Source organism: Crocodylus porosus, unplaced genomic scaffold (genome assembly GCF_001723895.1).
Source record: "Crocodylus porosus isolate Cpor-Errol unplaced genomic scaffold, CroPor_comp1, whole genome shotgun sequence".
NCBI lineage: Eukaryota > Metazoa > Chordata > Crocodylia > Crocodylidae > Crocodylus > Crocodylus porosus.
The window spans coordinates 198,406,315-198,429,493 of NW_017728906.1; the positions used below are offsets into that span (position 1 = coordinate 198,406,315).

General features: G+C 47.5%; 2 protein-coding genes and 1 long non-coding RNA gene across 7 annotated transcripts in view; 2 read left to right on the forward strand and 1 right to left on the reverse strand.

Annotated features, from left to right (window-relative positions):
* EMSY (EMSY, BRCA2 interacting transcriptional repressor) overlaps positions 1–5,541 on the reverse strand; it is a 44,500-nt gene extending 38,959 nt beyond the window's left edge. For all 5 annotated transcript variants that reach the window (XM_019530466.1, XM_019530465.1, XM_019530464.1 and 2 more), the window contains exons 1-2: positions 5,431–5,541; positions 4,090–4,198 (exon numbers count right to left, since the gene is read on the reverse strand). In XM_019530466.1, the coding sequence (XP_019386011.1) occupies positions 4,090–4,159 (70 nt within the window). In that variant the 5' untranslated portion in view covers positions 4,160–4,198; positions 5,431–5,541. The remainder of the gene's footprint in view (positions 1–4,089; positions 4,199–5,430) is intronic.
* Positions 5,542–6,723: 1,182 nt separating this feature from the next.
* LOC109306410 lies at positions 6,724–7,759 on the forward strand. The gene is made up of 2 exons (XR_002099981.1): positions 6,724–7,279; positions 7,439–7,759. It is a non-coding gene; the product is annotated as an uncharacterized LOC109306410 (long non-coding RNA).
* A 10,597-nt stretch (positions 7,760–18,356) lies between these two features.
* Positions 18,357–23,179, forward strand: part of THAP12 (THAP domain containing 12) — a 14,502-nt gene continuing 9,679 nt past the window's right edge. The window contains exon 1 of the mRNA XM_019530468.1: positions 18,357–18,597. Within this exon, the coding sequence (XP_019386013.1) occupies positions 18,509–18,597 (89 nt within the window). The 5' untranslated portion in view covers positions 18,357–18,508. The remainder of the gene's footprint in view (positions 18,598–23,179) is intronic.

Below are 23,179 nucleotides of genomic sequence, written 5' to 3' on the forward strand. Positions count from 1 at the left end.
AAACTGAAGGCACGGGTTTTTCCCCGGTTCAACACAGGAGGGACCCCTAAATAGGGGTTGCATTACGAGACCCCCCCCCCTTTTTTTTTTCCTCAACTTTTGTGCATTTTTCTCCAGACAAAACCCCCAAAAAAGAAGAAACCAGTCTACGAACCAATCTACCAACAATCTATGAAATCAAATCAGACCACCTTTTACATGGAGATACTAAAAAGTAAGACTCTATTTGAGTACAAAGCAGCATGAAGGTCAGGTGGCTTCTGTGGCTCCAACTGGCCCTGATCTGGGGTTGGGGTCAAAGTTGGAGCTGCAGCCACTGTTCCCCCCATCCCTGCCCTCCCCAGACACCTCCCCCCTACCCCTGGCATATCCACCATCACTTACTATCAGTCATAGCTCCAGCCCTTTCCAGCACAGGGGAAAGATCACATGGTAACTCCGGCTCTGGCCCACCCAGGGACAGAGCTGCTGCCACTGCAACCACTGCTGCTAGGCTGGGTTGGGGCTGGAGCTACTATGTGCTCCATAGGGGTGGGGTCATCTTCAATTCATAGTCATCTTGGATTCAGGCAAATTACAGCATCATATACAAACAACCACACACACACAAAACATTAACTGTAGAATATATACTCATAGCAAGAGTTCCATAAGCAGGGATCTTTATAAATTTGAATGTTGATTTTTCAAGTACTCTTCAATTTTCCAGGATGAGAGAGATATTAAGAACTATGATAAAGAGCACTTAAAAAGTTCCATGGAAAAAGCTTGGTTCAAAAAAGGTTGCTTCCATCTTTAAAATGTAGCTCTCTCTCTAGATTATTGTTTGTCAAAATTTGTAATCAACATCCCTTGCATAATGTTTATGACATACAGCTGATCAGATGGGAAAGGATAGCCCAAGCAATGTGATGCTTATTAGCATGCAACCAATGTATCAGAGAAAATAAGCTAGTTAAACCTCGGAAAACACTATTGACCATTTTCAAGTCAGAGCAGTAGTCAAGAAGAATGACGCCTAGAAATACCACTTGGTCATAATGATATAATCTTAATACCAACAATCTCTCTTTCATGTACTTAACATTCTATCTGTATACAGAATGCCTTAGCTAGGAGTCAAATGACATTTCTATATACAACTCTGTTTTTTGCTCCATGAGTTGATAAATCTGTTATTTTAATATGAAGTAGTTTGGAACTTGTGCTGATGGTTTAAACAGCCTATCAAAGGATGACTTATTGCTCTAATATGAATAACTCATTTTTAACGAACCACGCTAAGAACCTTCCTGTAAAATTAACAATCTAAATCTAAACCCCAAAGGTGCCCGTCTTTCAGCATCATACATCAGCTACGCAAAAGAGCCCAGTAGGATTTGATTTAAAGCAACGGTAAGAGTTGAAAGGAACAAGCAAAAGAACCTGACAAAAAACACAAGCTGCCATCAGAAGTTATCTGCCAAACAACATTTGCATTGTTTTCTAAAGCCTCCAAAAAGGGCCTCAACTTACACAGTCAAGGAATCATACCCAAAACAAGTCCTGCCCTATCCTGACTAAACCTAGGGGAAAACAAAGTAAACACAGATTGGTTAGCTGTGACTCCTATACAGGGATCCTGAGTTAAAGCTTTGATCATAAAGCATTTCATATAAAAGCCACAATGGTTGCCACTGGAGTCAACATTTGGGCCAGCATCACATTGTATTATTTTTTTCTGCTCTAGAACTTGAACCCACTCTCTCAGACAATACTGTATGATTACAAGGTAAAGGTTGATATTGTTTCTTTATGAAGGCACCTTCCAAGGTTTTGTTTGGATTTGGTGGAACAGGTGTAACCAGCTTAATCAACCCCATGCTCAGGAAGCCATCACAACCTATCTGGTATATTCTCTGTACAGTATCAAGGGAAGCCCTGTCAAATGGCCAAAAATAAAACAGAAAATTAGGTTTAACAAATTAAGTCTTTCCAGATATAAGACTTCTGTTTCACCCAGTATTTCATGCTTCTAGAGCTATGAACTGCATAGGTCTTGCAGCAGTGCTAAATATTACAGGCCTCAGGACACACTTTGGTGTCAGATGTGATTTATGGATCAACACTGCTCTGAAATCTGCTGCGGCATTTAATATAGAGGATCTGGGTACTGCAGAGTAGTTCTGTGACTGGGGCACTGGCCTCATTGTCAAAAGGCCTGGGCTCTATGTCTGACTTCTGTCATTGACCTATTTTATGCCCTTGTGAAAAGAGCAGATCGCCTCACCTCGACAAACCTTCATTTCCTCTCTTGGCTTCTGTCTGTCTTGGCTAAGCGCTAGAAAAGTCTGTGCCACTATAGGGATGAGGCACTGCTAAACTGGCAGAGCCCCCTAGTGGGGAAATCTTATATGCCACAGAAAAAGAAAATCTGCTGCTCTGGGTATTACCTGGTAGAAAACAAATTAACTCAACAAACACACTCTTGATAGCATAACTGGGTCTACAGCAGCAGTTTCATTAGCACAGCTCTGTTGCCTAAAGATATGATTTTTTTCTTGCTCCCAGCCAAAAGAACTATGGCAGTAAAATGTTACTGTAAAGAGGTAGCCCAAATTCTTTGGGATTGTACAAATGTGTCTCTGTTAGTGTACCAGAGCAACTAAAATGTAACTAGTGTAATGTAATTTTTAAAATGATACAAATACTCATGCAGTGTCTAGATGCAATGTGCTGTCCCTTTAAAAAATACAAACAAAAATTGCCCTGGGCACAAAGCACAAGATCATAAAAAAAATATTGGTAATAGTTTATCATCACATGAGGACCAAAAAGCATTCTGTAAACACTACCTTCCACTCTCTGCAAAGCAAGTGGTACAGTGTGAATTTTTTTTTCTAGAGGTGGATAATACGAGGCATGAAAGAGGTAGTTAACTGAGTTAGTCTGAAGTCAGGCAGAAGGAAGGCATGGAAAAGTGAAGTGCCTTGCCAATGGTTGTACAGGAAGTCAGTCACAAAGTCTTAGGTATCTAGTCTCTGAACTCTCAGTACTGCGCTCAACCACAAGATAATGTTGCCCAAATGAAAGTCTGAATAAACAAACTATGTTTTTTCCCTCCCCATATTAAAATTCACTTGTACAGTTTTTGTAGGTAAGCAAGTAGGTCATAACTGAATTAGAAAAAAAGATATGCATACAAATAACAAGTGTATGGGTCTTTCTTCACATAAAAGGTTAATATGGTCATAGCACCCATAAATCTTCCAATACACATTCCCTTTCTTTGGGCAGACTGTCCAAAATTGAAATATGTTTAAAGCAATTCAGTGAACTTCCACTGTTGTGGAAGGAAAGTCAAGTGAGACAGTATTTGCAATATGCTACCAGGCCCTATAACGGGAGACCACAAATGATACTGTATTCTGGACTTACATTTGTTTAGTGTTTGCTCAACTGATGGCACTCGAATCACAGCATCTACTAAATAGGGGTTGCATTACGAGACCCCCCCCCTTTTTTTTTTTTTTTTTTTAAACTTTTATGCATTTTTCTCCAGACAAAACCCCCCAAAAAGAAGAAACCAGTCTATGAACCAATCTACCAACAATCTATGAAATCAAATCAGACCACCTTTTACATGGAGATACTAAAAAGTAAGACTCTATTCTTACTTCAAGCTGTGTCCTATTACACATTACTGGATACTGAAAAACAATGCCAATAACAACGTGTTATGGACAGGTAGGGGCAAAAAGATGGACTCGAATACCCACCAGAGGTCCCATGCAATCAAAACACTTCCCTGATGTGGTCCATTCATTTAATTCAAGTTATCCAACACTACATGTGGACAGCTGTCTAGACAAGGGCACCTAATCTTATCATAGAAATTAAGGGCTGGAAGAGACCTGGAAAGATCATCGAGCCCAACCCCCCTGATCTGGGCAGGACTATAATGATGGCTTCCTGTACGTTTCAACTGATTGCCTTTATTACTATTATTAAGCTTAGGAGAGGACAATCCTTTAAACAGAGACTGATCCAAAACTCTAGCATCGAGTGAGAAGGAAGAGGCAGGGGCCCATAAATCGCATCTTACTATACCCAGTTTGCGAAGGATCCTCTTGCATTCATCCCTGCTGAGATCCAGAAGGGTTGGCCACACCACAGGCATCCTTCCTCTGTCCTTGTGCTCCCACAGAGCTTGGCCTCCCTGAAAAACAATACAAACACGGTCAGTACAATCACTGCCTCTGGGAAGAGAGTGGCTTTCAACCTTTTTCGACTAGAGATATCCAGGACACTCCTTTAAACAGCTTCTTTTTTGAGTGCAGAAAAATAAGAGGGTAATTGTTCTGTTGCAAAAAAATGCAAAGCACAAAGGCAGAGAGTTTTATCCCGACAGATTCCCATCTGAAATTTGTGTTTACCCTGTGGACCGTGTTTGCGCACCTAACAGCTGTGTGGTACTATGTGGCACCCCTGAAAGAAGCTCAAAGCCACGGCACCCCAGTCGAGTATCACTGGTCTGGAGCAGCGTCCGTCAACCAACAGCACGCATCCCACCGGTAGGACTCGAAAGGTCACGTAGGTGGGACGCCAACTAATTGTCCGATTGAAAAACAATGACACCCAGTTGTTTGCCCTTCAAACAGATGAATCAACACATATCTCGAATGGTGCCATTTTGCGGGGTTTTGTTCTCATTGTGGTGGGACCGAGTGTTTTTTAACAAAATGGTTGGCGGAGCGCAGGGTGCAAAAGGTGGAGAACTGCTGCTCTACCCCACCTGGCAACGTGATGGACACGACCCTCACTCCAGCCCACCTCGTGCTCCCGTGGCACACTGACTCTCAATGGTTTTCGACTCCTGCCCCCCCAGACAGCCTCACCACACCCCCCGGGAATAAATGCTGGCTCTTAGCTTCCACTTGTTCTTTTCGACTACATCAAAATCATAGATCAGGTTGCCTTTTTACACAAAAATCATAGATCAGGTTGTTTGTTTGTTTTCCCCCCCTGTGGCAGAGACCGCAACTACAGCTTTCTGTTTCTGACCGCATGAATTACGCTTGCACACCTACCGCCGCGAGGCACCCTCGCCAGCATCTCAGGCCCGGTGTTCACGCCCCCCTCGCTGCACACACCTGCAGGTTTCCCACCAGCTCCCCCCTTCCCCTCGCCCTCGCAGGGGTCTTGCTGGCTCTCAAAACCTCCCTGGCCTCCCTCTCCCCTGCCCCCCCTCTCCTTTTCACCCCCTCCCCTGCCCAGGACACAGGAGCCTCCTAGGTCCCCCCACGGTATAAGGGGAACAGCCCTTGGGAGGGGGAGGGGGGAAAGAGGATGGGATGGGGGAGGGGCGGGAGCTTCCCGCTCTTGCCTGGGAAGGAATGGAGCCCGCTGGCGGGAGAACAGGCCAGGAAAGGGCAGCGGGGGGGGACCCACCTGCCCGGCCGCGCCCGGTACATCGGCGGCGCCCGACGGACCGGCGGGTTTGTTTAGCAGCGCCGGCGGTGGAGCCTCCACAGAGCCAAGATGGCGCGAGCGACAACGCGCAGGCGCGGCCGCGCGGGGTGCGGCGGGAAGTGTAGTTCTGCCACGCCCCCTCTCGCGGCTTCCCTCGCTCTTCCTGACGTCATCACGTCAACCCAGCACGTGCGCGGGATGGAACATAGAACGGCCTCTTCAAGATGGCGGCACGAGCGGGTAGCGCGCAGGCGCCGGGTGTGCCTGGGAGGTGGAGTCCACAGGGGCTGGAGGAAGACGCTACGGGGAGTGCAAGGGGACAAAACCCTCAAAGGGCGTTTCGAGGGACACGGCGACTGATTCCCATCCTGTCCCTGGCGGTGGGTCTGAAGACGTGTGTGCAGGGGTGCACGTTGTATCTGTCTCTGTATACGCGAGCACATGTATGTGCGTGTATATTTATATGTATATGTCTGCATGCACGTGTGTCTATGTATATACGTGTCTGTGTGTGCGTGTGTATGTGCTTGTCTGAGTTTGCAGGCACGTGTGTGTGCATATGTATGAATACATATATATGTGTGTATACATGCACCGGTGGAGGGGCTAACCCCACTCCCCCCTGCTATACATCTCCAAGCCCAGCCCAGGGCTAGTCTTGTCACATTGCCACTGGGTCGTCTCTACGTGTGGCCTCCCTGCCCCACAGCTCATTCATTTTCTTTGTGTAATGGAATAGTCTGTGTGAGATGCTCCTGGATGACCCAGCCAACCCCAGGTGGCAGGGAGTGAATAAGCTCTCTCTTCCCCCCCGCCTCCCCTGCCCTGATCTGCTTTGCAGGCTTTTAGAAATGCATGGTAAAAGGGGGCACACACCTTTCAGAAGCAAAATGAGATGATCTCTGCTTGTCCAGTTGGGGAGGTGAGGTGGGGACAGCAAACTGCACAAGTGTTCCTAGAAGGAGCCATCTAAGGAAAATGGGGCTGAGCTGAGGACACGTGCCTCAACCAGGAAAAAGACAACAGACCATCGTTGCCTTTGCTTCAACTCCCTGAAATATTTCTTGGAAAGCCTTTCCTTTCCCCTCTGTAACTAGGAAAGAGTGCAACGTGGTGCAAATCAATCGAAGCTATCGAGGGTAAACAGAGCTGCAGGAACTTGGTGGGAAGGACCAAAAGACAGACATTGTCTATAAAAAAAAACAAACAAAAAAACCCCTACGTTTGGTTAGGAAAGGGGGCAGGAGGAGAGGCCTCTCTAGGAGAGGGGGCTGTAGCTTGGTGTGTGGCTCCATTTTGTAGCAAGACAATTAAAAAAAAAAAAAAATCTCATTTCATATTTGGCTTGCAGAATGTCACAAACAGCTGGAATTGTCTAAGGCACAGACCTTGGAGGATGTGTTGAGACTGCTACCCCCTATTTCTATTCTGGTATTGCCATTATTTTCACTTATTGGCAGCACAGGTACTTGACTCTCACCTCCAGAAGTCATCATTTATTACCTTTTTCTCACCTGCTATTTCTTCCTGTCCTCTTTTGGTTTTATGAACCTGTCAGATCCTCAGAGAGAATGACATTGGACAGTGCAGTACGATCTAACTGCATTTTTTTTTCCCTTTCTTGCTCACTGTTTTTTAATGTCCCCTTCATCAAAAACTAAATTTAAAGGCAAGCGGAGCCATGTGTGAAGGTTACCAATATTATATGAAAGAAGACTTTCACCTTAAACACTTTACAAATTGAGCTAAGTACAACAAAACACATCCAGGGAGGACTGAATAGCAGTTCCCTTTGGCAGGGATACCTTCCACCAGAAAATCAAGCCAGGTAACCCTCACGTATGCTTTTGGTGCAATTATTTTTTTTAATGGTTGGCAGAATTAGGCTCTCAGATTGCCAGTGGGAGGAGTTGTGATGCTTTTGAGTGGCAGCTGCAATGCTCAGTAAAGGGTACATGAAAATGCATTTGTCATGTTCTCTTGAAAGATTTGCTCTACAATAAAAGAAGATCCTGAAGCACTGCGTCAGCTATGTGCTGGACTGCGGGAAGCTGCAGCTGGCATCCGTTTTTGCGTGGATGTTGTAATATGATATTTGAGAAAAATCATTTCCGTTCACGAGGATTTGGAGCTTCCAAGAGAAATCTTACAAATCCAAACACTTTTAGTTATACACACACGAGTATGTCACTGACTTCAGTCTAATTTAAACGGGCTATTTCTTTATGTGCTGGACAGTGTTTTAACACTGATTGATGCAATATCCAATGTGTTCCAATTACGTTAAAAAAGGAAGAGCCTAAGCTTACATAGGTGTTTGACTTCATTTTGACTTAATGTCTCTGGTACAGAAACAGTCCTGTATGATTACAGGAGCCGAAATTCCCTACCATTCTCTAGGTCAATTAATATACACTGATTCACTGTGGACAAAGGGATTGGAAAAAATGCAGCATGTGACCAATTTCAAGAATGCTTCTATTCTTAATTGCACTTCAGATATGAGTCACAAGGACCAAATGTCTTTCTCAGTCCCAATCACTTGCATCAGAAATTTCTGATGGACGTTATGAAAGAACTCAAAATTCAAAATACTTCCCAGACTTAAAAAAACGCTCATTTGCTGTGCTGGACCTGTCACAGATGGTTTTCTATGGAAAATACTAACTTGAGACTGGTTGTGAAAAGTGCAGAGGCCTGAAGACTAATGAGCAGGCATCCTAATTTTCTGTTAAAAAAATCCAAAATTCTCTGATTAAACCCCCCAAAAGTCACGTTTTTTCCTCAATTAAAATAAAACGCCACTATATATGTAGGTATCAGTTGCACACACGTTTTATTGATATATTTACAATTTTAAAGCAACTTGGAAGCCTACCAGTGCCTCAATCATTACAATCAAACAAATTCTAAATACCTATATATTCTGGTGTTTGATTTTGGATTTTTTTATTGTGGAAAGTCAGAGCTCCTCCTGCCCCTCTGCTCACCAGGGTGCAGATTCAGTTGTGACTCTTCCCCCCTCCACGCTGCTTTCTGGCACTTGGTGCTCTGCCCCTGCTCATCCCATTGCCCCTCACTCCCAAGGCACAGCCCCCCAACCCTGCAAGTGCCCCTGTGTGTCCCATGTTTTGCCATCCCCCTACCAAGGGAAGCCTGGTAGGAGGAAGGAGGGAAGGGGTAGGAGGGCAAAGGGGAGGGGGATGGGGACACCACAAGGGCAACCCACAGGGCTAAGTGTGGTCTGTCTCTGCTGCCTTTTAGCTCCACCAAGTGGGGATCACTGCTGCCCACCCACTGCCCTCACTCTGGTCTGCAGTCTACCATAGTCCCTGTCCCCTTACCCCTGCCCTACTGCTTCCAAGAGCATGCTGCCCAAATAGTTCCAAATGGCAGCAGCAGGTGCATCCTAGAGTGTGCCTGCCCCTGGCAGTTTTAGGTTCATTGCTAGCTCCAGCTGGTCCCCACACGCTGCCTAGGGCTGCTGCCACCTGTCCCCACTGCAGATCCCCGAGCTGCTCTGCTGGGATGCACTACACTAGGGCAGTCCAGCCCATGCAATACCAGCCCCAAGCACTTTGATGTACTCGCTGCTTCCCTCTGGGTGATGTGTGATGGCTGGAACCATAAGGGTTAACAAGCAATTTATAGCAAAAAGAAAATGCTTTTTGAAGATATCTGAAATACAGCTTATGAAACTGTTTCCTGTCTGTGTGGAGTATAACCCATAAGAATTATATATAGCTGTTTACACTAGTTTTGAGACAGCATGAGTTTTAAAAAACAAAACTAAAAAATAAAACTGCAAATCTAGCTAATTTAATAATGTTTAGCTTAAAGTCAATAAAATTAACAAATCTAACCACAAGGTATAATTAACATAGTGGGTTAAACTTAGGTGGAAACATGTTAATCTCAAACCCCAAAGTAATGTGGTGCGATTTGCTTATTGGGTAAACCCAAGCTTAGACAGTAATTTATTATAATAATTTCTAACACCTTTTAACCCTATAGGATAACAGCTATAAAATAAAATTATAAGTGGCTAGAAAGCCAACAAATTAACATAAACTATAAAAGAACATGCACGTTAAGTAACCAACAGGAAGGACAGAACAGAAAAGTCATTGCTGTCCCATACCCCGACAAATGTCTTACTCCTTGTGTGTGCGAGGACCAAATCCTGACTGAGGGATCTTTCCTCGGTTTTCCCTCCAACAGCGTGGATCGGGGACGCCTAACTTTGCTGAATCAACTTAACATGTACCTAACACTGAAGGACTATCAATAAATTACTAATCAAGTGGGAACTCTTAGTTGATTTCTCTGTCTGTTTTATCATCACTGCCAAGTTTAACTTGTACTGTTATGTTGTCTGTTTATTTACTTAACCTTTTTATTAACTGTCATATGTGCAAACAATATCTTTTGCTGTTATAAGTAAATTTCATTCCGTTTTATAAGTAAAACTTATCATTACTTTCCTCCCAACATCACCTCCTCAAGCCCGAACCAAAAAAACCCAGTGGCTAATATAAGTTGCAATACTTAATTAGCCTACAACTAAATTAATATACTCACAGTACCCAGGTGGCCTGTAACAGTGATAAGCGCCCAGGAGCAGCAGGACGGGTTGTGGGGCGGGGACTTCAGCAGACTGGGGACTGGCATGGGGGCAGCCAGTGGGCAGCAGTGGTCCCTGCTTGGCTGGGGCTAAAGGCAGCTGAGGCAGACCTCACCTGGCCCCATGGGTGGCCCCTGTTGCACCCACTTCCCCTCTTCCTCTTGCTTTCCCTCCCCTTCACCATCCCACTTGCCCTGCTTGTCACCAGGCTTCCCTTCCCTGGAGGGCCAACCAGCAGGCCCTGAAACCTGCAAAATCAGGCCCAGGAGCTGTGCAGGGACTAGGAAATCACTGGTCTTCATTCCCAACCCATAGCCCTTTGCCCCCTCTGCCCTGCCAGAGGACACCCCCAGCCCCCTGCCAGGCCCTACATATCCCAAAGGCTGCAGGAGGCAAAGTGAATCTGAGTCAGCTCTCTTCACCAGATCCTGCCCGCTCCCTCTCCTGCTCCAAACAGGTCTTAGGGTTTCATGTCCTTTTTGCAAGCAGCTCATTGCAAGCAGCTCATTGTTAGACCTCTGCAGAGAGCTGTTTGCAAAAGGGGAAACCCACAGTTCCCCACTTCAAAGGGATCTTGGAGTCATTATTGACTCCAAAATGAACATGGGCTGACAATGCGAGGTCAGGGTTGGCAGAGCTAACCGCACCTTGTTGTGCATCCACAGGTGCGTCTCAAGTAGAGCCAGGGAGGTGATCCTCCCCCTCTATGCGACACTGGTCAGGCCACAGCTGGAGTACTGCGTCCAGTTCTGTGCGCCCCATTTCAGGAGGGATGTGGACAGGTCCAGAGGAGGCCACCCGCATGATCCAGGGACAACAGGGCAGACCCTACAATGAAAGACTGTGGGACCTAAACCTGTTCAGCCTTCACAAGAGAAGGCTGAGGGGGGACCTGGTGACTGTCTATAAACTCACTAGGGGGGACCAGAAGGGTTTAGGGGAGATGCTGTTTCCCCTCATGCCCCCTGGCATGACAAGGAACAATGGACACAAATTATTAGAGAGGAGGTTTAGATTAGACATCCGCAAGAACTACTTCACGGTGAGGGCAGCTAGGAACTGGAACCAACTTCCAAGGGAAGTGGTGCTGGCTCCTACCCTGGGGATCTTTAAGAAGAGGCTTGATGCCTACCGGGCTGGACTCATTTGAGTCCAGTCTTTTCTCCCGCCCAGGTGGGGGGGGGTCAGAAATGAAGATCTACAAGGTCCCTTCGACCCAACTTCTATGATTCTGTGATTCTATGAAAGGGGAAAATCCACATTTTCAAAAAGGAGATTAGGCAAGCACCTGACTGGGGTTACTTGACCCCAGCGCTTTTTCCTGTCCAGAGCAGGGGGTCAAACTCGATGATCTAATAGGTCCCTTCTGACCCTAAAAATCAATGAAATCTATGAAAATCAGTGTTTTTCTCCTTTAAAGGGAGGAAAACTGCATTTCCGCAGGAAACACAAAACCCAGACTCCTGCTAATTAAATATATGGATGAAAATCAATAAAATATGAGTATATGCCAGGATTCTGGAGTCAAATCCACAAAGTGTATGTCCCCTCCATTTCCTATGACTGCCATAGTTGGAACCTCTTGTTCAGCAGTTTCGCCAGGCTCTCTACGGAAGAAGTGGCATTTTTGGCATAGAGCAGAGAACACTTTTTTCCTCCCCTCGCCTCCCTTATCCTGTCTTTTGTATGTCAGTTCACACCGAAGTTTAGGATTATTTGTGGATATGTCTTCAGGTCACCAGCTGGATGCCTTAGTAGGCCCAATGGGAACACAAAACTAAGAACTGCAGATTCTGTGCCCCAGTGAGGAGGGCACTGTCCTGAGAAGTGGAGGTGGGCATCAGGGTACTGTGCCAAAACAGCTCCAAAAGCTGTTTCTGCATTTTGCATTTAAAAGTCATTGGTTAAAATGCATGTACAGCTAGAACCCACATCTGTCTTTCAGGCCAGGCCCCTCGTCAGTGGGACACAATCACTCTCCCTTGTGTGCTCTCCTTCTGGCTCCCTGACTCTCCTGTGGCTGCCCAGTATCCAGCTTCAGCAAAGGGGTGGAGGGTGCTCTTGGCCCTGGTTAGCTCACAGTTGGTGGTTAGGGTGCTTTGTTGGGAAGTAGATGTATATTCAAATCCCTCCCCACCTGTGAAGGTCTAAAACCTGGGTCTCCCACTCCTAACCGCATGCTCTAACCACTAGGCAAGCTACTGAGCTAAAAGCAGGGGGACTCTCCACCTCCTAAGATCAAAGACGGTGTTTATTGAGGTAGATACCTAAAGGCTCAACAAATGTCTCTTAGCAGGGGAGTAGGGGCTCGCCCTGAAGGTATGTCTGTCCTACAGTGTGCAACCTAGGTCCCATTTCACACTCATACATTCACTTGCTGAGCCTACCTGCAAATCACACTCAACCCACCCTACCTGTTCTCACATTTACCTTGGCACTGCATTTGCTCAGGTTACCCTCTAGGTTTCTTGGGAGGATAACCTCACCTCTGTAACATGGGCTGCTCTAGGAACTGGTTCACAGTGTACTGTGGGAGAGCTTGTCTTTCCGGCTAGGGCCCCAGACAGGAGGTGGTTCTCTGGCAATATATTGGGTGCTGCACAGTCCTTGCTTCTGGCCACCTGTTTCTGTGCCAAGCCATGGAAGTAATCCATATGGGTGGGGGGGGTTGCCAGAATAGATGAGGCCGTTTGCCTGCCAGAAGACAGTGACTATGCCAGCCACAAAGTTGTACTGCTCCACAGCTCTGCAAGGCTAAGACCATACAACGGTCACAAAGCTCAACATGACGTGTACAGGGAAGGGTCATGGCACCAAGGTGCTGAATAGATCTGCCATTAATCTGTTTGGACAAGTAAGGTCCTTATTCCTTCCTAATGATTTGATTATTAGCTGGGGTCCACGCCCATTATTATTTTCTAACTTATGATACTGTACTCTGATCTCATAACAACTGTCAAGCAAAGACTTAATTACATACACACAGTGGTTTCAAGATGTGGTGGGCTGAAAACAACATGGAACTGCCTGCAAAAGCATTTGGATGCTGCTCTGGACAGCTTAAGCCCATGTTATTGTGGCATGCAGCACCACAGTATCATAGGAAAATAGGCTGCAAGGGACCTCATAAGATCATCTAGTCCAGTCCCCTGTTCAAGCAGGATCATCCTTGACTAAACCATCCCAGACAAAGTGTTTGTCCAACCTGCTCTTGGGAACTTCCAAAGATGGAGATAACACAATTTTTCTAGGTCCCCAGTTCCAATTTTTGACCACCCTCAAAATCAGAAATTTCTCCTAATCTACCTCAATTCCCTCTGCTGAAGCTTGAGGCCATTGCTCCTAGTTCTGTCCCATACAATCACAGAGAAAAACCCATCTGTATCCTCTTTATAATCACCCTTCTGTTACTTTAAAATTGAGCTTGGGTGGAGAGTGAGATTAATGAGCAGTGAAACCATTCCAGTCATACAACAAAAGCCTAACTGGGATATGCTTAAGTACTAACTTATTCACAAGAATAATTATAAAACTCGGATAGCCTTGGAGTTGAGAGAAGTCAGGTCAGCTGGCCCAGCATCGCCACTTCCTCGGTGATTCATAAGGGTAAAAAATGCTCAGAGCAGTCTTGAGTGATCCAATTCCTTGCAGCTACACAACTTTTTTACACTTCTGGCTATACCTGGTTAGTCACATACACCATTTCATATTTGGCTAACCTAATTCTGCATCAAATCAGCATCTGCTTCCTTCTTTCCTTTAGGTTGCAAAACACAAGCCCTGCCTGGCAACCTGATATTTACTTAACTTAGTCATGTGCACTTGCACCATCATGGCATTATTCTGGCAAGTGGGGCTTGCCAGGCCTACACTTTGGGTATTTAAAGACTGTTATCAAATCCCTTCCCTCCCATTCTTCCCCAGATTAAACAACCCTAGTTCTTTCAGTCAATATTTCCTTGTAAGTCTTGCTTCCCAGGTCCCTAATCATTTGGTCATTCTGCACTGAACTCTTTCCAAACTGTCCACATCCTTCTTGAAGCGTGGGGTCCAAAACTGGACACAGTGCTCCAGGTGAGGCCTCACCAGTGCTGAATAGAGTGGAAGAATCGCTTCCCTTGAATTGCGAGTGATCCTCCTGTTAATACAACCCAGGATGCTGTTGGCTTTTTTTTTTTTTGCCAAAAGAGCACACTTATGACCTGCATTCAATTTACAGCCCATTGTAATTCCCGCCACTCGTTCTCCAGTCTGCATTTGTGCATGTCGTTGTTCCATCCCCAGCACAGGACTTCATACTTGTCCTTGCTGAATCTCATCTGGTTGACTGCAGACCATGCCATCGTCTGTGAGGGAAGGGCATGACGTTTTGCAGTGAGTGTATTCAAGACACGGCTGTTTAGACTCCCTCGGACAGACAGAAAAAGCAACTTGTGGCCCTGGGCTGGAGTAGGCGATTGTAAAAAGGCATACATTGTGCAATCATGCTTGTTTTACAGGGGGCATAGAGGAGGGATGGAAAAATGTCATGCTGTGTTGGGGGCATACAATGCTGTAAACAGGCCAGTTTTTGCTAGTGGGTGACTGAGAATTTAACATTGGTGCTGTGTGTTTTAAGAGTTTGGCTTCATTAAAACCTTTCCATGCAGCTTCCTGCCCCTTCTTTTCTCAGAACTCACACCAGCCTCCTCTATAACCAGACCACTTTATTACTGAGCAGATATTAACACTTTCATAGCCAAGTTGGTGGACAATCCCACGAGTTTGTCCACAGATAACTGTTCACAAATGTGAAAACTAAAAGCGAAACACACTGATGCCATGAACCAAGATCCAAGCCCCACAGGTCTCTTATGAGTGCAGATCTGGATATCTAAAAGGTAATACTTCCTGCTCTGCTCCCCTTTTTGAACCGGCTGCCTTGGTTTTACACAAGCGTATAAAATGGGAAGGAACAAAACACACAGAGTCTGTCTTTCCATTTAAACTCAATGGGTCATTTATGAATTGCCAAGAGCGTCAAACTTGTTTGTCCCTGCAGGTTGGATGAGTGGTGAGAGTCTGGTCCACATGCCAGTTGAATGGTGTGAGGCCAGATCAGGCCCATAGACCCCACCCATGCTGGATCGAGTTCACGTGACACCTGCTCCAGCCAGTCCAGGACCCAGTAGAAAGAGGCACAGCAATCCTGGGTGCTTGGCTGCTACAATGGGAACAAACTGTGATGCTGCCGGGGCTTCAGCACCATGGGTCTCACCCAGGCACTTCACTGCAGCTCCAGGAAGGTGTCCCCCATCACGGTGGTAGGTATGTTTAACACCCCATATCCAGGTTTTCCAGCAGCATGTGGTACTGGGGCCGATAGTCTGTGGTCATTGGTGACTGCAGAAGTGAGCAGTGGGGCTGGAATTGGGGACTGAAGCCAGGTGACCACCATGATGAATGTCCACCCAAACGCAAACCTTTCAAGCCTAAGGAAAGTCTTAAACATTCTCCCCTGCAATGCAAATATGTGTTCCTGTGATTTTTTCAGTTTTTTGCCCTCCAGAAAAGGAAAGAATTTCTGCCTGCACCTTTGTTCAGACACAGCCACTTTAATCCATCTGGTATTCCTGGTATCTCTTCCAGAAGTTCCAGACGGGAATAAAAAACACTTTTTCCACGCTAGTGAAAAATCTCGTTTTATGTACACAGCAGATTTATTGCCGCCTGATGACTGAACAGGCTTACCAAGGAAATGAAAGGGGTTGGGAGCTACATAGACAATTGTTAAGTAAGGCAAACTTCCAGGACTCTTGCTGGCTGTGCTGAGGTTCTGCTGCATGAAGAGTTCTCTAGCACCACTTCCTTGATTGGGGGAAACTGTGGGATATAATTAACAGGTTACTGAACTAGGATCCAGAGGCTTGCTGCCAGCAGAGCATTCCCTGCCCTCCTCCCCAACCAAAACAGATGGGTCCAAAGGGTCAAATACAGGACCTTCTGCTTCACAGAGCCATAGGGATTTCCCTGCTATTTCAAAAATGTTGTGATTTCTGCCCCCAAATGAAGCAGAATCCATCCCACTTTTTGCAATAGCCTCCAGAACCATAGTTAGTCATTACCCAGGAATTCCTTCCACTTAAGCTGGCATTTTCCTTATGAAAATATTAAATCGATGACTGCTGCTTGCAGGCTGAGGACCCAGCTCTTTTGCTGCTCCCCAGGCCCATCCTCAAAGAAATCCTTGGAAAAAGAGACCCAGGACTCACTGGCCCATCTTGCCACCTGGTCCAATCCCCAATTCCTAGTTCCACCAACTTTCTCAGACATCACCTTTTTCTCAGTGGTCTTCATCAAATGTCTTGTCCATCCCCTTTCTCTTCAGTCTGCATGTCAAATGGTCCTAGTTCAGGACCACGTCGTGTTGTACTGTGAGCTCTGTGTACGGGGCAATGCCAAGGATGCAGCTGAATGTCTCCTAACAGGGACAGGGAGACAAGGAGTTGCTGGATCTGCTGCTGCTTTTGCACACATAGCTGAAAATGGCCATATTTGGCTGGGGAGCTTGTCTGGCATGATGGGGGCTTATGTAGCACTTAGGGCTACTTGGATGACCTGTTCAATCACCACAGCATGTCATCTGAAATGAAGTGTTAAACATTGAGCTGGTAGATTTAGACTAGCAAATAGTTTGCAGTGAGCGAGAAGAAATGAAAGGGCAAGAATCTCCTTCTTTGGCAATCACTCCCAGATGAGGATGACTGTCTTCCATGATTGTCTTATCTATATATCAGAAGATGACTGATGATGAGGCCTATCCAGGATTGACGGACTCTGTTGCAGTTTAGATATGCGTTTACCACAGTCATAGTGGTTCCACTGTACGTGGCTTTCATGAGGAAGCAGGTAGACAGGCTATGTTTAGGGCATCTTTTCAAGACCATGCGGGGTGAGCAGAGCAGATCCTGAAGAGGGCTGCTCGGTCGCAGTTACAGCTGCCGAATCACAGTCCTGTCTCATCCAAGTGCTAGACAACCTTCTTGTAACTGCTGCCTTCATGCCAGTTCATGCCTAGGAGCTTCCAGACCTCCCAATCCTGCTGTCGTCACCATTAGCTGGTCACCCAAAGGCTTGAGGAATGTGCTGCAAAAGCTGTTTTCATGGAAGATGCCCGTGCATGACCGCTTTTATTGGGGAGAAGCTGCTGCACATCAGCTTCCACATGACCTGACAGACCAGGACCCTGTTCCACTGGCAAAGAGACCAAGACAGCTGGGGATCTCGTCCTGCTGCAGCCTTCATCTGCCTTTGCAGCCATTGAACGTCTAATATCCTCGTCCATCTGCTCCGCCATTGAGAACTCGTAGACCCATGGCTGGGGGCTGGCTAGGCTTATTGTAGTGGCAACCTGTACTCGCCATGTCATTGCACCCTCACAGGATATATGTGACTTTTCAGGACTTTTCATGCCCAGTCTCCCTGGCCCCAAACCAGCCACCATTAATCAGTGGAAAGGTTGCTCCGCAACTTGGATTTGTTCCCTCAAAGCCCCAAACAGCATCCTGAAAGGGGTGCATGACAACCCATTCACCCTGAAGTAAATGCAAGGGTTATTTGTTTGAGCCAAGCTAAGTCCTTTTAGACTTAAAAACAGGAACCCTGCAGAAAGCATTATAAAGTTATAATTATAAACCATAAACCAAGGTTGTAATTATATTTCCTCATCCCTTTACAATGCCTTATATAAGCCAAGAGAGCTACAGCCCAGATGGGGAGATCCTGGTGAGCAACCGCCTGAGGACAAAAGCAGCTATGCACTAACTGTCCCTCCTCTTACAGAAAAAGATAATTTTTTTGGCAATTTCTTAGCTGGTCTAATAAGAGGTATCATTTTGGAACCAAGAGTCCTCGACTTCTGCATTTCTCCTCTTACAGGGCAGTCATCCTACCAATACCTTCTGTGTAAGCGCATGCGCAAGCCGACCGCCTCCTTGTTTAAGCCCGCCGGGTCTTCTGCCCATGCGCACCTGGACTAAGCTCGCACTTACTGGTGCTGTCTGCGCATGCGCAGACCGAAAAACCAACCCTGCTTGGCCCCAACTGGCGCCTTCTGCGCATGCGCTGCTCGTCCGGCAGGCGCACGCGCACTACAGCTCTCCAGCTTCGCTACGTCTATTCCCCGCCCCTTCCACATCCGGGTCCTCGTGGCAGGCTACGGCGGCGGGCAGGGGGAAGGGAAGAGACGGGGTAACGCCTGCGCAGTGGCTGGCAGGCCCGGCGCGCCACTGCGGGGCATTGTGGGAACGAGGCGGCTGTGCCCCGGCGGAGGGTGGCGGTGAATCCTCCCGGCCGCTCACAGCAGTGTCGAGCCGCTTCCCCGCCCCCTCCCGCCGCGCCCCCTCCCTGCGGCCCGCTGCGCGGATTTAAAGGGGCAGCGCCCCGGCGCAGGCCATGCCGAACTTCTGCGCCGCGCCCAACTGTACCCGCAAGAGCACGCAGTCCGACCTGGCCTTCTTCCGCTTCCCGCGCGACCCGGCACGGTGAGGGGACCCCCGCCCCGCCCGCCGCGCCCCTCCCCCTCCTCCCGGGGCGGGGGAGTGTGACAAGAGTGACACTGGCCCAGGTGGGAGGGGGGTGTGGGTGTGTGACACTGGCCCAGGGGGCACTTATGAGGGTGACAGGCCGGGGGGGGGGGGGTGTGGCAAATGTGCTGTGTGTATGGGGTGGCAGCCGTCACATCCAGTCAGCAGGGGCACTTGTGAGCCTCAGACTGAGGCGGGGGGGGGCGTGTACGTGCATGTGTGTGTGTGCATGTGAAACCCTGCCCCAGATGGGGTGGGGGGAGGAGAGTGAGAGAGAGACACTGGCCCAGGTGGCGGGCTGGGGGAGCGGGTTTCTGACAGGCAGCACCCTCATTTGGGAGGGCACTGATGATAGCCCATGGTGTTGAGGTGGGGGGTGGGGTAACAGCCAGCATATCCATTCAGGGCGGGAGGGGGTGAATGTGATGGGCAATGGCCCAGAGCGAGGTGTGTTCATGGGAGTGTATCAGTGTGGGCACATTTGACAAAGTGTGGTTCAGGTGTGTGTGTGTGTGCATGATAACCAGTACCCATTTGGGGAGGGCATGTGTGAGCCCGAAAGTAGGGCAGGAAGGGGCCAGGCAACATGACAGTCCGTGAGCCTGAGGGTGAGGAGTGTGTCCTTGCAGACAGGAGCCCAGGATGTGGGTGTGCATGTGCGTAACACATGGCACTTCGATTCGGGAGCACCACTGAAGGAGAGAAGCAGGACAAGCCATGGCCCATGTGGCAAAAGTGGATTGGAGTTTGTGTTTGTGCTTGTGCGTGTGTGTGCCCGCACGTGCGTGACAGTGGCACAGTTGAGGCAAGTCAGAGTCATACTGAGATATAAAAGCTGTTGTGTGTTTATCGTAAGACCAGGTGCCTGCAGGGGCTTCTTGATAAGTCAGGAACACAGCTCGCACTCTCTCAAGCCTCTGACTCCAGTTAGTCTCCCCAATCCTAAGGGATGAATTCTCTCAAGTGTCTTTGTAGCAGTCATTTCTTGAGCCTAAGTAATAAATATTTCAGGCTAAAATCCTCCCTGATCTGGAGCATGTCACTTCTGTGACCTTTCCCTGGGATTCCTTGGACCTGATTTTCAGTTTTGTGAACATCCATGGGGATTGTAGGAGTTCAGGATTTCTAAACACCTGTCCCAGGCTGTCGGTTTGAATATCCTAAAACGAAAGCATGCATGAACTGTGACTACTTGCATACAATGCCTTCTGTCTAAATACAGCTTGCAAAGTCCGGGAGTGTATCCATGTCCGTCTTGTACTTTAATATAGCAGTGGGGTGGATGCGTGAGTCAAAACAGATAATGGTCTATTGAGGACATCTTTATGGTCTGCTCCTTGAATCCAGGTGGCCTGTGTCCTCCTGAGAAGCATACTTGTGAACTACATTGGTCCAATACAATTAAGAAGGTGGCTGCAACTCCTAAAAAATGGAAGAGATTTGGGGTTGTCTGTACTTGTTAGCTAACTTGCTAGGAGCCCTTGTTTAACTTGGTGCCAACCAGGTTTTGTAATCAGCATGGTTTATAACAGGCAGAGAACAGCCTAATGCAGGGGCGGGTAATTATTTCAGGTGGAGGGCCACTTAATGAGTTTTGGTGAGCTGTTGAGGGACAAACATGCACAGTCTTTCAGAAGATACCATTTTAACAATTTGTAGATAAAAAATAAATCATATATTAAAATCAGACATCAACTATAACACAATTTTATTTCAAAAAAATTCTGGCCATGGCCACCCTCGCAGTGTTATGTGTGAGGCTGAGCCAGTGCATACAGCTTCCCGGTGGGGCTGTCTTTCCCCCACTCAGCCCCCCGCAGGTGGCTACTTGTTGTGCCAGGTGGGTGGACGGTGGCTGGGAGTTGGAGCCCTGTGCACTGGGGTAGGAGTCACCCAGCTGCAGCTTCCCCCTTGCTCACCACCACTTCCCTACCCTATCTACTGCCCAAAGCAGCACAGCTGGGGCAGGTGGAAGAAGAGCCACAGGAGGTAGTGGGAACCGAACAGTACCCAGGGTAGCTGCAGTAGTCCTAGTGGGAAGCGGTGCATACTGGCAGGGGCTGGGTCCAGCTGGCATGCAGGAATGCAGCACTGGTTGCCCTGGGAAGGAACAGGCCAGACTTGGCCCCATCCACAATACTGCAGGGACAGCCACAGGCCAGATGCAGTCAATTGGTGTGTGCCTGCCAGTGGGCCAGATCCAAATGGTTAGTGGGCCAGTTCCAGCCCACGGGCTGTATTTTCCACATTCCTTGCTTAATACATAAAGAGGGGGGGAAAATCCCCAAAAACGTCTACAGTGCTGTAAATAGTTTTTTGGGTTTTTGTTTTGTTTTGGTTTTTTTGACTGCTTACTGCTGAACACGTGTTGAATGGATGCTTTCCGATTTGCTAATATAAAAGTGCTTTTTTAAAAAAGCATTTTATGCTAGATATTGCCATGTTAGGAAGTGACTGTCATTGTCTTGACTATGTGTCAAAATATCAATGCAGTCATTGACAGTTATTCCACATGGAAGTTACTAGTTATCTTGAAAGGCTTCAGAGGAACGATATTTTTATTAGGACTGTGCAAAGCTTTGGTCGCTAGTTTGATTCAGCAGAGATTTGACCCAATTCGGTGGCCGAAGCTGAATCGAATCAGGAGACCCTTTAATCTCTCTGAATCAAATTGGAACCCTCTGAGTTGATTTGGAGAGATTCGATGATTCGACCATGGACACAGTTTTAAGGGGGGGGGGGGGTCCTACATACCTCAAGGTACCAGGGGGCTCGTGAACACCAAGATGGTGAGATGGATGGAGCATCCCATGGGAGTGCGGGGGGGTGCCCAGCATGCTCGGCAGCAGACCTGCAAGTGGACTAGAAGCACTTCCAGGTTCACTGTGGAGCATATGGGGGACCTCCTCCTGGGTCTGAGATGGAGGTGGGGTCCTGCTGCGGCTGATTGCTGAGCCGAGAGGGGCACAAAGGGGGGCCCCCATATGCTTGGCGGCAAGCCCATAAGTGGACTGGAAGTACTTCCAGGTCTGCTGCTGAGCATGCAGGGGGCCTCCCTGCACTCCTGTGGGACACTCCATCTGCCCTAGCATCGTAGCATTCACGAGTCACACCTGGTACCTCAAGGTATATATAAAAAATAAAAATAAAATTTGAAGCTGTATCTATGGCTGAATCCCTGATTATCTGAATCAGCATTGAATCTTTAGATTTGAATTCGGCCAAATCAAATCAGGACAGTGATCCGAATCAAATCACTTTTCCCTGAATTGTGCCGAATCTGTCTTGAATATGGCCCACTTTACACACCCCTAATTTTTATGTCAGTTGAAATGGTTCAATGCCGGCTTAAAGTGAATGCTGTGCAAGGTTCAGTATTAACTTGGTTTTAAGTAGATTGCACTGTTCTTGGCATTTAAAAATTTGCTGGTACAAGATACCAAGGTATTTCAAATTCTGCACAAAAACAAAATTGCACATGCTTTGATGCATTCTTATCTTTAGCAGCATGTAACTTCTCAGCCTCTCTAGCTCAGATCTAGTACTACCTTCCTTTTAATCAAAAAAAAATTCTGAAAAACTGACATTTTATGACTTCAGTATGATTTGTCTTGGATTTTGGCAGAGATAGTTAGGCTGCGTACCCTGGCTTGGGCAGAAATGTGCTCATTATGGTAGTAAAAAGTGTGATTTATTTGTAGAACTGTGAACTTTGGAAACATGGGCTCAAATCTGCACAGATGTAGCACTTACCCTCAAGGGTGCATCATACATGCAAGCACATGCGCTTGTAGCAGCTCAAATAGATGCAATGCAAATTTGAGTCAGGCTTTTTGCCTCAGTGCACGTGCTTGGCCATGCATTTTGTAGTAGAGCAAATTATGCCACTTACGGCAAAATAACTCTGCCTGGCTCCTCCCAGATCTGCAGCCAGGGGGAGCTAGAACCCAGGGCCAGCACCTGTGCTATCCCCAGCAGTAAAAAAACCTTGCCCTGTCCTGGCCCCAGCAGTACAAAAAGCTTCCCTTGCAAGTAGCTCAGGGCTACTTGCTTTCAGGAGCTCCTGGGGCCCAGCCAGTTGGTACCTGGGGACACTACCCCTTGTGCCAGCTGGACTGCTGAAGCAGCCCTGAGAATTCCCAGTACCCTCTGCCCACTGCAGCAGTCTAGCAGTGGGGGTTGCCACCTGGCTGTCACCTGCTGTGCACCTGCCAGACCCAGATGGGGACTACACACCCAGTAGAGGCATCTGCCCCTTTGGGCCAGCTGCCAGTGGGCTGTGGCTGCAGAGTTGGCCTTTGTGTGGCACTACTGCCACGTGTGCCCCTGCCCGGGCGTCTGGGCAGCTATCGCCCAAAAGATGTTCCGGGTGTGGTGTCCTGTTTTGTACTGTCAAAGCATGTCCTCCTGGCCCCGTTTGGCCAGGAAGTCAGCCACAGCCATCTGGGTCCAAGGTGCCAGCTCTGAGCAGGCAGGGTCCTGCCACTGGCCTCCCTAGCAGGAATTCTGGTGTTTCCTATTGGAAAACTGAAAAATCCCT